Here is a 15051-nt window from a genome sequence, read left to right as displayed (position 1 = left end):
TGACATTAAGAAACCAATTTTATTCACCACAGCATAAAAAGTAAAATACTTAGAAACAAATTTAGTGAAAAATTACATGATGTGTACACTGAAAATTTCAAACCATTGCTGATGTAAATTATAGAAAATTTATATAAATGGAGAGACAATGATGTTCATAGATTGGAAGACTATTGTTAAATGGACGGTTCTCTGCAAGTTTATCTATACATTCAAGAAAATCCCTGTAAAAATCATCCAGCTGGTTCATTTGCAGAAATTGACAAGCTGGCTATAAGCTTTATATAGAATTTCAAAGGACCTAGAGTTGTCCAAATAACTTTGAAAAGAGTGATGTTGGAGAAAGTATACCACCCAATTTCAAAACTTTCTATAAAGCTACAATAATCAACACAGTGTAGCACTGATATTAACATAGACATGTAGATCAATGGAACAGAATAAAGAACTGGAAATAGACCCACAGATACATGGAAAACTGATTTTCCGTAAAAGTGCAAAGCAACTCAGTGAATAAGGGGTAGTTTTTTCAACAAAAGGTGCTGGAACCATTACATACACACATGTTAAAAAAAAAAAAGAATTTTGTACATTTTGTACATGATCTGAAATCATATACAAAAATTCACTCAAAGTGGATCACAGGTCAAAATGTGAAGCCTAGGGCTTCCCTGGGTGGTGCAGTGGTTGAGAGTCCACCTGCCGATTCAGGGGACTCGGATTCGTGCCCCGGTCTGGGAAGATCCCACATGCTGCGGAGTGGCTGGGCCCGTGAGCCATGGCCGCTTAGCCTGCGCGTTCGGAGCCTGTGCTGCGCAATGGGAGAGGCCACAACAGTGAGAGGCCCGCGTACCGCAAAAAAAAAAAAAATGTGAAGCCTAAATATATAAAACTTCAAGAAGAAAATATATGAGAAAACCTTAGTGACTTTGGATTAAATAAGGATTTTTTTTTACATATGACACCAAAAGCACAATCCAAGGAGAAAAGGTGAAAACTTGGACATCATCAAAATTAAAAGCTTTTGCTCTTCAAAAGTCACTGTTAGGTGTATACCTAATAAAGTATTTATATTCAGAATATGTACAAATTTTATATTCAGAATATATAATCTTTGAAACGTAATAATGAAAAACCAACAGCCTTCTGAAAATGGGCAAAACACTTAAACAGACACTTTACCAAAGAAGATATATGGATTGGCAAATAAGCACAAGTAAAGATGCCCAACATCATTGTTCATCAAGGAAATGCAAATTAAAATCACAATTAGATACCATAACATTCCTTTAAATTTCGTTTGAATTTAATGGACTAACCACATGAAGTTTTGCCAATATGTGAGGATAGTATCTCATACACTACTGTTGAAATGTAAAATTGTACAGTTTCAGCTTCTTAAAAAGGTAAACTTTTACCTACCATGTAATCTAGTCACTTTACTATTTTATTTACCCAAGAGAATAGAATGCCTTCTCCCATACCAAACTTTGTATACACATGTTCATAACAGCTTTATATGTAATAGATAAAATTTGGAAACAACCCAAATACAAATCAACAGGTGATGGATCAACGATGTGTGGTATATCCAAACAATAGCATATATTGAACAGTAAAAAGGAAAAAGCTATTGTTAAAAGTACCAACATGGATGGATGTCAACATTTATGCTGTGTGAAAGAAGCAAGACTAAAATGAATACAGACTGTCTGACTCTATATTAAATTGTAGGACACACAAACTAATTGATAGGGAGAAAATGCAGATCAAATCAGTGGTTACTTGTTTGGGGGAGTGGCATCATGGCAGCATCATATATAGGCAAGAAGAAACTTTTGTGGATGATGGATATATTCACGACAGCTGAGCCTGGGAGTACATGGATTTGAACTGCATGGATCCACTCATACACAGATTTTTTTCAATAAATACTACAGTACTACAGCATCTGAGGTTGATTGAATCCATGGAAGGGCAACTGCGAATATGGTGGAAGCTGGGCTAAGAAGGGACCTAGAATATGGAGGACCAACGCTAAAGTTCAACACGGATTTAGACTGCTCAGAGTGGATTCCCCTGACCCCTGCATTGTTCAAGGGTCAACTGTCTTTTGACTGATGTGGTGGTTTTACAGATATATACATATATAAAACCTGTAAAATTGTACATCTCAAATAGATGCATGTATTATGTGTCTAAAATAACTCAGTAAAGCTGTTAAAATAGCAAAATTTAAATGACATCTAAGACAAAAGTCACACTCTTTTGTTGTCAAATCTCAGATGTTAGTTAAACTTATTTTATCTACTTATCAAAAAATGATAAGAATTTTACATAAATGAAAAATCCACAGATGTCAAAAAAAAAATCTTTTAAATGTACGCCATATTTGTTCAATCTTATCCATCTGTACAGTTACAATGTTTGCATTTCATTGTATATGAAGAATAACTATAATAAAAAGAATGAAAATACCAAATATACCAAGACTCTCATCCACTGCTAATGGGAATGTGATTTCTGCAACCACTTAGGAAAATCATTGGAAAAGTTACAAATGTTCAATTTAGGCACCTGCTATGAATAAGCATCACCACTCCCAAGGGCATATACCTGAGAGATGTGCACACATACATTGACTAAGAGACATGTAGTATAATATTCATAGCAGCACTATTCATAACACCCATAATTGTAAATAACCCAATGCTCATGAGAAATAGAATGCATTAATAGCTGTTATTTCTACATAAAGATATTATATGCAGTGAGGAGAATGAATATTTTACAACTATAAGCGATAATCTGGGTGAATCCCTAAATTACATAATATTGAGCCAAAAAATAATCAGATAGAATAGAAATACACACAATATAACTCTATTTATATAAAGTTTAAAATCTGTCAAAAATGATCCGTGCTCTTAGAGACCATGGATTAGTGATTCTCATTGGGAAGGATGGTGGCTGAAAGAAAGCAGATTGGAGGTCATGGGATGCTGGTAATACTAAGTTTCCTGGATTTGGTGCTGCTGGTTACATAGATATGTTCAATTTAGAAAATTCTTTGAGCTGTAAAATTATGGCATGCATGCATTTCTGTTAGTATGTTATAGTTCAGTAAAAAATTTACTAAATAAATAATAATGGAAGAGATCAATACGCATGTAACCTTTGGAGAGGAATGATGATTAGAAAATGTCCTGAGGATGCTTTGGGGAGTCTAACAGGGTATGTTGATCTGGATGATTTTGCTAATTCTTTGTTAACATATTTATTTACTGTGTACTTTTCTGAATTGCGTAATACTTCAAGTTTTTAGGTGTAAGAAATAACGAAAGGGCATAAATATGTCGTTGAACGTCAACGAGAGGGGAAAAATACACACAACACACACTTTACATATAGGTAGATACAGATACCAGGATAGGTATAGATATGGATTTTATTCATACGTATAAAATATAAATACTAGATGGAGAAACATGAGTCATTTCAAAACGGTTTCCTCCAAGGAGAGAAGCTATGTGACTTGGCGAGGGAGGGGGATGGCGGTTTTTCACAGTATTTTGCTAAATTTTTAGCTTAAGCCCTATTAATATACACCTTTTAAAATATGATGCCATAAATAAGCAGCATGTAATAAGCAGACCTCAAAATATGTATACAGTATCATAATAATTAAACAAATATGCATAAAAGATGACTAGTAAATCTATGAAAAATGTACCATTGACGTTTTGGCTATGAGCTTAAATGTCCTTCTGTTTTCTCCTATAAGAGTTTGCAAGGTATTAAACTTTCGATTAGGTATATGATTTTATATGTACACATATGATTAAAGTGAAATAAATATAAATTTATTCAAATGTTCTATGTTTCATTTCTAGTTACAATTTTTACTAAAAAAGGCTACAATGCACATCAGAACTGGTTTATATTGAGTTTCTACATTGTTCTGCCCTTTTTCATAATTTTCACCATTATGATCATGAAGAGAAATGAAATGAGAAAATCATGCAACAAAGAGAGTGCAGAATATGAGGGGTAAATATGATTTTACAAATAATTTATTATTTTAAATTGTGCTGGTCATTAACCAGTGTCATAAATTCATAATTGCATAACATTTGTTATATTTATTATTAAATAAGTGCTATTTTAAATCTAAGGTAAATGGCATTTTAACCATTTTGTTTTCCCAGTAGTTCATTGTTAGTATATTAAGGCAAGTCAAAATTTTGACTGCTCCAAAACTGTTCTCCTGACGAATATTCCACACTGTACTAGGGACTTAATATGTCAGAGAAGAATATATTTGGTGTATCATTTTAAGTTCCTTTCTAGTTGGATCTAAATTAAGTATGAGTGTTTGTTTCCTTTGGGGAAACCTTTTTTTTCCAATTTAGAATTTGTGTTAAACATGTCACTAATAAACCCTTGAACATCATAATATTTCTATCTCTTTAGTAGTCTCAAATACTGTTAAAAAATCTCTACAGAATTCCTTTGAAATCAGATACTGTTTCTTACACATTTGTGCAGACTATTTTCTTACATTTGTGCGTCTTCTCTTCTGATGACCTAACATTTAACTCATTGAAGGTAAGAAACCCTCATATTAATTCCGAAATGTAACATTACGAATGAGGATTTCAGCTTCAAAGTTACATTTTCTTTGAAAGCTATTATTACTAGTCCATTTTATGAAAACACGCTCAATTGCACACACATTACATGCATATCGTTCAGGGAAGTGATGGATCATATTCCCTGAAAGAGGAAGTGACTTAACTGGCCTATCACGAGCCTTTACAGAGGAAAAGAGAATTCAAAGAAAGTCCTGACAGGTAATATCGTAGAGGGAACGTGAGTAAAGTACATGCTCAATACATCTTCACATCCAAAAATTTCTGCTGCACCCAGCGTTAATGACTGTTCCTTTATAAACTCTCCCACCAGGCCTGGGATGTGTACCATTCGGCCCTCCATCTTTGTTTATTCTATAAGTGTATATACTGGAGCCACTGAAAACATAATTTTCATCAGATGGAAAAAAATCATCTTGTAGCCATACATTTATTTCCATCATGCATTAGGCTGGGGCTATGGGTTTTAGGTAGGAAGATCACAGAGGTGGAATGTCGTTCTCATCACATCAATATCAAAGGCAAATACTACCAACTGATAACTTAATATCAACCTTGATTACCTGGAGGAAGTAGTGTTTGTCAGGTATTTCCGGAAAACATGAAAACACCTGTAAGATTATTTTTCTCCCTTTTTATACTAAAATCTATAAAAGGAAGCAACTAAATGTACCCCATATGTTTTTGTTTTTTGAGCAGCTCTTCACTTTTGGGTTCTATAAGGTGTTCCAGAATCATCTTGTATATTCCTGGCCACAGGCCTAGAAGCATGCATTTCTACAAGGATTCTTGGTTTCTTTTATTGGAGAACAATATTAGAAACAGATCTAGATGCTAGGTGTGCTCCTTGCTTCTTGTATTTCATCGTGTCTAGATCCTCACAATAGATGGATATATAAATTCAATATATGTGTACAACACATACATACACACACCTGTCTTTATATATCCTGCAGATAAGGCCTTTATCAGATATAAAAATTGCAAATGTTTTCTTCAGATATGTGTCATATTTTCATTCTAACCACAGTGTCTTTTGCTGAGGAAAAGTTTTTAATTTTATCATTATTTTCCTTCTTGGATTATACTTTTGTTGTTATATTTAAAAACTCACCACCAAACCCAAGGTCACTCAGATTTTCTCCTGTGCTTTCTTCTTGAAGATTTATAGCTTTGCATTTCACATTTAGATCTATGATCCATTTTAAGATAATTTTTGTGTAAAATTTGAAGTAAATTTAGATTAAGGTGTGAAGTATGTGATAAGGTTTGTATTTTTGCATATGTATGCCAAATGGTCCAGCACCATTTGTTGAAAGAACTGTCGTATCTTCATCAAAATGCCTTTGCACCTTTGTTGAAAACCAACTGACCAATATATATGTAGGTCTAATTTTGAATGAAGGAAATAAGATGTTTTTTATTTTCATGGTCAATTTTACAGTGCAAGTCTGCTTATTTATAGGATAACGATTTTTTTTTTCTGTAATGTATCTTTTTCCAGGTTTCAAACATTAGAATGTGATTTTCTCTTTAATTCATATTTGCAAATAAGTTTGCCTAAAGGAAAGATGTGAGTTATCTTTTTCACATGCCACAGGTTAAGTAAATAAATAAAGGTATAAATTCCTTTAAAATCCTCTTTTATGTTGAAGTTTGTCTCTTAGAAAGCAGAATGGAAAGAAAATAATGCTTCATGAAGATTGGTTTTCTCTGCCTTCATAATGAAGTTAAACTGCATTAAAATGTATTAATATTTGGCAAGGTTTGAAAAAGACTTTTTGCTGTTGTTGCTTTTAACTCACACTAAAAACTGTGCAAGCAGAGGGCTAGACATTGGGAGACTTAGTAGAAGACTAACTTTTCTTAGAGTGGACCATAACACAAACTCACAGACCACACACCTAAGAACTTCCATTTAATCACTTTCTGCAAGACCAAGAGGAAAAATCATAGTTATGGTGAATACACATTTGGGTTGAAGCCAGGAATACAACACAAATTACTTGGGCTTCCAGAAGGAATATATTTCAAATATATATACCTAGATATACATACATATATATAACCTAAATATTCATATATAGAGAGAAGTTTTATGTATGTAACTATATATATCATATATATAACTATGCATATATATATATATATATATATATATATATATATGCTTTCTGACATCTTAATGGGTATGAGGTTGTAGCTTATCATGGTTTTTATTTGCATTTTCATAATGATTAATGAGCATCTTTTCATGTGCTTATATTCCATTAGTATATCTTCTTTGGAGAAATGTCTATTCAAGTCCTTTGGCCATTTTTGAATCAGATTGTTTGGGGTTTTGTTGTTGTTGAATTTTAGGAGTTCTCTACATATTCTGTATATTCATCTCTTATCAGGTATATGATTTGCAAATTCTCCCATTTTTTGGTTGCCTTTTTATTTGTAATATTCTGGGTATATAGCCAAAATAATCAAAAGCAGTTTCTCCAAGAGCTACTTGTACACCAATGTTCATTGCACCTTTGTTCACAATAGCTAAAGATGGAAGCAACACAAGTGTCCATCAACAGATGAATGGATAAAGCAAAATGTGGTTTAAACATGCAATGGAATATTTATGATCTAGCCTTTAAAAGGCAGGAAATTCTGACACATGCTACAAGGCAGATGAATGAACCTTGAGGACATTATGTTACATGAAATAACCTAGTCACAAAAGACAAATACTGTATGAGTTCACTAACATGAGGTACCCGGAGTAGTCAAATTCCTAGAGAGAGAAAATAAAATGGTGGTTGCCAGGGTTTGGGATAGGAAGGAATGAGGAGTTATTGTTTAATGGGTATAGAGTTTCAGTTTTTCAAAATGAAGATTTTTGGAGATGGTAGCTGGTGATGTTTGTACAACACTGAATATACTTAATAGCAATAAACTGTACACTAAAAAATAGGATGGTAAATTTTATGTTATGTGTGTTTTACCATAATAAAAATTATTCTTATAAAAAATAAATTTCCCCCAACCCATAAATTAAAACATGAAATGAAAGTCCTCTTCAAGTTAACTCTGTAGCCTTTCAATGTGTGAACTCCACAGTGACTGGGAAAAAATTGTATTTAGACTTTCACCATAGTCTTTCTAAACCATAGATTTTTCTAAGAACCAAAAGTGTACAAAACTAAATAAATAAATGGATTTCGATTGTTTTCAGTCATGTCAAGGCTGTAATTATTTTGCCTCATACTTAAATTATAAATCAACAGTAAAGTAAATAAAATGCACACATAGGAGATTGGTTCAAGATGGCGGAGTAGAAGGACGTGCACTCACTCCCTCTTGAGAGAGCACCGGAATCACAACAGTTGAACAGTCATCGACAGGAAGACACCGGAACTCACCAAAAAGATACCCCATATCCAAAGACAAAGGAGAAGCCGCAATGAGATGGTAGGAGGAGTGCAATCACAATAAAAGCAAATCTCATAACCACTGGGTTGGTGACTCACAAACCAGAGAACAATTATACCACAGAAGTCCATCTACTGCAGTGAAGGTTCTGAGCCCCACGTTAGGCTTCCCAACCTTGGGGTCTGGCAATGGGAGGAGGAATTCCCAGAGAATCAGACTTTGAAGGCTAGTGGGATTTGATTGCAGGACTTTGACAGGATTGGGGGAAACAGACACTCCACTCTTGGAGGGCACACACAAGATAATGTGTGCATCAGGACCCAGGGGGAAGAAGCAGTGACCCCATAAGAGACTGAACCAGACCTACCTGCTAGTCTTGGAGGGTCTCCTGCAGAGACGGGGGATGGCTGTGGCTCACCATGGGGACAAGGACACTGGCAGCAGAAGTTCTGGGAAGTGCTCCTTGGTGTGAGCCCTCCCGGAGTCCGCCATTAGCCCCACCAAAGAGCCGGGTAGGCTCCAGTGTTGGGTCGCCTCAGGCCAAACAACCAACAGGGAGAGAACTCAGCCCCACCCACCAGCAGACAAGCAGATTAAAGTTTTACTGAGCTCTGCCCAGCAGAGCAACACCTAGCTCTACCCACCACCAGTCCTTCCCATCCCATCAGAAAGCTTGCACAGACCTCTTAGATAGCCTCATCCACCAGAGGGGAGACAGCAAAAGCAAGAAGAGCTACAATCCTGCAGCCTGTGGAGAGAAAACCACATTCACAGAAAGATATACAAAATGTAAAGGCAGAGGACTATGTACCAGCTGAAGGAACAAGATAAAACCCCAGAAAAACAACTAAATGAAGTGGAGATAGGCAACCTTCCAGAAAAAGAATTCAGAATAATGATAGTCAAGATGATCCAGGACCTCGGAAAAAGAATGGAGGCAAAGATCAAGAAGATACAAGAAATGTTTAACAAAGACCTAGAAGAATTAAATAACAAATGGAGATGAACAATACAATAACTGAAATGAAAAATACAGTAGAAGGAATCAATAGCAGAATAACTGAGGCAGAAGAATGGATAAGTGACCTGGAAGACAGAATGGTGGAATTCACTGCCACAGAACAGAATAAAGAAAAAAGAATGAAAAGAAATGAAGACAGGCTAAGAGACCACTGGGACAACATTAAATGCAACAACATTAGCATTATAGGGGCCCCAGAAGGAGAAGAGAGAGAGAAAGGACCCGAGAAAATGTTTGAAGAGATTATAGTTGGAAACCTCCCTAACATGGGAAAGGAAATAGCCACCCAAGTCCAGGAAGCACAGAGAGTCCCAGGCAGGATAAACCCAAGGAGAAACACACTGAGACACCTAGTAATTAAATTGACAAAAATTAAGGACAAAGAAAAATTATTAAAAGCAACAAGGGAAAAAATGACAAATAACATACAAGGGAACTCCCATAAATAAGGTTAACGGGGCTTCCCTGGAGGCGCAGTGGTTCAGAGTCCACCTGCCGATGCAGGGGACACGGGTTCGTGCCCCAGCCAGGGAGAGTCCCACATGCCGCGGGGCGGCTGGGCCTGTGGGCCGTGGCCGCCAGGCCTGTGCGTCCGGAGCCTGTGCTCCGTGGTGGGAGAGGCCGCAGCAGTGAGAGGCCCGCGTACCGCAAAAAATAATAATAAGGTTAACGGCTGATTTCTCAGCAGAAATTCTACAAGCCAGGAGGGAGTGGCACAATATATTTAAAGTGATGAAAGGGAAGAATCTACAACCAAGATTACTCTACCCAGCAAGGATCTCATTCAGATTTGATGGAGAAATCAAAAGCTTTACAAACAAGCAAAAGCCAAGAGAATTTAGCACCACCAAACCAGCTCTACCACAAATGCTAAAGGAACTTCTCTAAGTGGGAAACACAAGAGGAAAAAAGGACCTACAAAGGCAAATCAAAAACAATTAAGAAAATGGTAATGGAACATTTTGATAATTACCTTAAATATGAATGGATTAAATGCTCCAACCAAAACACACAGGCTTGCCAAATGGGTACAAAAACAAGACCCATATATATGCTGTCTACAAAAGACCCACTTCAGACCTAGGGACACATACAGACTGAAAGTGAGGGGATGGAAAAAGATATTCCATGCAAATGGAAATCAAAAGAAAGCAGGTGAAGCAATACTCATATCAGATAAAATAGACTTTAAAATAATGTAACAAGAGATAAGGAAGGACACTATGTAATGATCAAGGGATCAATCCAAGAAAAAGATATAACAATTATAAATATATATGCACCCAACATAAGAGCACCTCAATACATAAGGCAAATGCTAACAACCATGAAAGGGGAAATCAACAGTAAGCACAGTAATACTGGGGGACTTTAACACCTCACTTACACCAATGGACAGATCATCCAGAAAGAAAATTAATAAGGAAACACAAACTTTAAATGACACAAGAAACCAGGTAGATTTCATTGCTATTTATAGGACATTCCATCCAAAAACAGCAGATTACAGTTTCTTCCAAGTGCACTCGGAACATCCTCGAGGATAGATCACATCTTGGTTCACAACTCAAGCCTCAGTAAATTTAAGAAAATTGAAATCATAGCAAGCATCTTTTCTGACCACAATGCTATGAGATTAGAAATCAATTACAGGGGGGAAAAAAACATAAAAAACACAAACACATGGAGGCTAAACAATACGCTACTAAATAACCAAGAGATCACTGAAGAAATCAAAGAGGAAATCGAAAAATACCTAGAGAAAAATCACAACGAAAACACAATGATCCAAAACCTATGGGAGGCAGCAAAAGCAGTTCTAAGAGGGAAGTTTATAGCAGTACAATCCTACCTCAAGAAACAAGAAAAATGTCAAATAAACAATCTAACCTTACACCTAAAGGAACTAGAGAAAGAAGAACAAACAAAACCCAAGGTTAGTAGAAGGAAAGAAATCATAAAGATCAGAGCAGAAATAAATGAAATAGAAACGAAGAGAACAATAGCAAAGATGAAAAAAACTAAAAGCTGTTTCTTTGAGAAGATAAAAAAAAATTGATAAACTTTTAGCCAGACTCATCAAGAAAAAGAGGGAGAGGACTCAAATCAATAAAATTAGAAATGAAAAAGGAGAAGTTACAATGGACATCGCAGAAATACAAAGCATCATAAGAGACTACTACAAGCAACTCTATGCCAATAAAATGGACAACCTGGAAGAAATGGACAAATTCTTAGAAAGGTGTAATCTTCCAAGACTGAACCAGGAAGAAATAGAAAAGATGAACAGACCAATCACAAGCAATGAAATTGAAACTGTGATTTAAAATCTTCCAACAAACAGAAGTCCAGGACCAGATGGCTTCACAGGTGAATTCTATCAAGCATTTACAGAAGAGCTAACACCCATCCTTCTCAAACTCTTCCAAAAAATTGCAGAGGAAGAAACACACCCAAACTCATTCTACGAGGCCACCATCATGCCGATACCAAAACCAGACAAAGATACTACAAAAAAAGAAAATTACAGACCAGTATCACTGATGAATATAGATGCAAAAATCCTCAATAAAATACTAGCAAACAGAATCCAACAACATATTAAAGGGATCATACAGCATGATCACGTGGGATTTATCCCAGGGATGCAAAGATTCTTCAATATACGCAAATCAATCAATGTGATACACCATATTAACAAATTGAAGAATAAAAACCATATGATCTCAATAGATGCAGAAAAAGCCTTTGACAAAATTCAACACACATTTATGACAAAAACTCTCCAGAAAGTGGGCATAGAGGGAACCTACCTCAACATCATAAAGGCCATATACGACAAACCCACAGCAAACATCATCCTCAGTGGTGAAAAACTGAAAACATTTCCTCTAAGATCAGGAACAAGACAAGGATGTCCACTCTTGTGACTATTATTCAACATAATTTTGGAAGTCCTCACCATGGCAATCAGAGAAGAAAAAAATAAAAAGAATACAAATTGAAAAAGAAGAAGTAAAACTGTCACTGTTTGCAGATGACATGATACTATACATAGAGCATCCTAAAGATGCCAACAGAAAACTACTAGAGGTAATCAGTGAATGTGGTAACGTTGCAGGATACAAAATGCACAGAAATCTCTTGCATTCCTTTACACTAACAACAAAAGATCAGAAAGAGAAATTAAGGAAACAATCCCATTCACCACTGCAACAAAAAGAATAAAATACCTAGGAATAAACATACCTAAGGAGGTAAAAGACCTGTACTCAGAAAGTATAAGACACTGTTGAAAGAAATCAAAGATGACACAAACAGATGGAGAGATATACCATGTTCTTGGAGTGGAAGAATCAATATTGCGAAAATGACTATACTACCCAAAGCAATCTACAGATTCAATACAATACCTGTCAAATGACCAATGGCATTTTTTACAGAATTAGAACAAAAAATCTTAAAACTTGTATGGAGACACAATGACCCCCAAATAGCCAAAGCAATCTTGAGGGGGAAAAAATGGAGTTGGAGGAATCAGACTTCAGACTATACTACAAAGCTACAGTAATCAAGACAATATGATACTGGCACAAAAACAGAAATATAGATCAATGGAACAGGATAGAAAGCCCAGAGATAAACCCACACACCTATGGTTAAGTAATCTATAACAAAAGAGGCAAGGATATACAACAGAGAAAAGACAGTCTCTTCAATAAGTGTGCTGGGGAAACTGGACAGCTATATGTAAAAGAATGAAATTAGAACACTCCCTAACACCATACACAAAAATAAACTCAAAATGCATTAAAGACCTAAATGTAAGACCGGACACTGTAAAACTCTTAGAGGAAAACATAGGAAGAACACTCTTTGACGTAAATCACAGCAAGATCCTTTTTGACCCACCTCCTAGAGTAATGCAAATAAAAACAAAAATAAACAAATGGGACCTAATGTAACTTAAAAGCTTTTGCACAGCAAAGGAAACTATAAACAACATGAAAAGACAACCTCAGAATGGGAGAAAATATTTGCAAACAAATCAACAGACAAAGGGTTAATCTCCAAAATATATAAACATCTCACGCAGCTCAATGTTAAAAAAAAAAAAACAAACCCAATTAAAAAATGGGCAGAAGACCTAAATAGTCATTTCTCCAAAGAAGACATACAGATGGCCAAGAGGCACATGAAAAGCTACTCAACATTACTAATTATTAGAGAAATGCAAATCAAAACTACAATGAGGTATCACCTCACACCAGTTAGGATGGGCATCATCAGAAAATCTACAAACAACAAATGCTGGAGAAGGTGTGGAGAAAAGGGAACCCTGTTGCACCATTGATGGGACAGCAGGGGGAAGGTGGCTCGGGAGGGCCCCATCGTCCTTGGCGGGCCCACACCCCCAAGTGTTACAGTCCCCCGGCTGTAAATTGATATGGCCACTATGGAAAACAGTATGGAGGTTCCTTAAAAAACTAAAAATACCATATGACCCAGTAATCCCACTACTGGGCATATATCCAGAGAAAACCACAATTCAGAAAGACACATGTACCCTAGTGTTCATTAAAGCACTATTTACAATAGCCAAGTCATGGAAGCAACCTAAATGCCCATCAACAGAAGAATGGATAAACAAGAGGTGGTACATATATACAATGGAATAGTACTTAGCCACAAAAAGGAACGAAGTTGGTTCATTGGTAGAGAAGTGGATGGACCTAGAGACTGTCATAGAGTGAAGCAAGTCAGAAAGAAAAGCAAATATTGTATATTAACGCATATATGTGGAATTCAGAAAAATGGTACAGAAGAACCGTTTGCAGGGCAGAAATAGAGACACAGATGTAGAGAACAAACGTATGGACACCAAGGGGGGAAGGCAGGGGAGGGAGGGATGAATTGGGAGATTGGGATTGACATATATACACTACTGTGTATAAAATAGATAACGAATAAAAACCTGCTGTAAAAAAAAACCTAAAAAATGCACACATTTATACATATAAATACATATTCATATATGAATACATACATTTAATGTTTAGCTTTTTATTTGGACTGCTTAGTTTTCTAAGAAACAAACTTACCTATAATGAATATTTCAGTTAATCTATTAGAGTTGATTTTTTATTTTTTACTGTCTGTGTTCCTTTGCGTGAGTGTTTTGATCTGAGACTTAAAACAGAAATCTGGCAGTAGATACAGTTAAAGTAGGAAACCGCCTGCTACTAAAGATATTGTGAATTTCTATTTTCTTTTTCTTTCACTAGTCATTCAGCCATTGTACCAGAGAGTTATGACGTGGACTATTAATATTGCCAAGAACTTCATCATCAAGTGGGCTACATGCAGAAGAGAAGGTGTTTTGTAACCCTATGATACCACTGAATACGTTTAAAATGTCAAATTTTTGAAAATAAAGCGCACTTGGGCAGGAGGAAGTCTCCCCTATGCTTCTGGGCATACACCTGGCCACAGGTGGAGTCTGGGTCCACGGAGCCGTAGCCACACTTCCACCCCTCACCCCACTCACCCTCCCCCCACCAGCCCCACCATCTCCACCCGCCCCACCCCCGCCCCCAGGCCAGCCCCCCAACCCCTCCCTGCCCCGTCCCTCCTCCCGCTCTGCCCTCCCTCCCTGCCCCTCGCCGCTGGGACCTAGAGCGCAGGGCTCCACGCGCTCGATGCACCGTTTCCAGTCAACCCCGGTGGCGAGGCCAGCCGGCCACGCAATGCTGTCTCTCTTGCTGTTCCTCTCAGGGCTGGGCCCGCTGACCTCCACGGGCCATCGTAAGTGAGGACCCTGCTGGATAGGAGGGTGGCCCGTCGTCGCAGGGTCCCTTGGCGCGGGGGGCGTCGCCCTCCTTGCTGCAGAAGCCCAGGCCGGGCTGGGGAGAGTCCGGCGTCAGGTCCGAGCCCGCCCAGTTTCAGGCCCCTGGCGGGCCCGCTGGT

At 37.0% G+C, this 15051-nt stretch overlaps 1 protein-coding gene across 1 annotated transcript in view; it reads left to right on the top strand.

Moving 5' to 3' along the window:
* Positions 1-14537, top strand: part of ADAM18 (ADAM metallopeptidase domain 18) — a 96598-nt gene extending 82061 nt beyond the window's left edge. The window contains exons 20-21 of the mRNA XM_029226177.1: positions 3894-4050; positions 14370-14537. Coding sequence (XP_029082010.1) covers positions 3894-4050; positions 14370-14412 — 200 coding nt within the window. The 3' untranslated portion in view covers positions 14413-14537. The remainder of the gene's footprint in view (positions 1-3893; positions 4051-14369) is intronic.
* The last annotated feature ends 514 nt before the right edge of the window (positions 14538-15051 follow it).

This window comes from Monodon monoceros, unplaced genomic scaffold (genome assembly GCF_005190385.1).
Source record: "Monodon monoceros isolate NGI ecotype Baffin Bay Population unplaced genomic scaffold, NGI_Narwhal_1 Super_Scaffold_17, whole genome shotgun sequence".
In the NCBI taxonomy this organism is placed as follows: domain Eukaryota; kingdom Metazoa; phylum Chordata; class Mammalia; order Artiodactyla; family Monodontidae; genus Monodon; species Monodon monoceros.
Note: the sequence above shows the minus strand (reverse complement) of the source record. Positions and strands in the feature narration are given on the sequence as shown.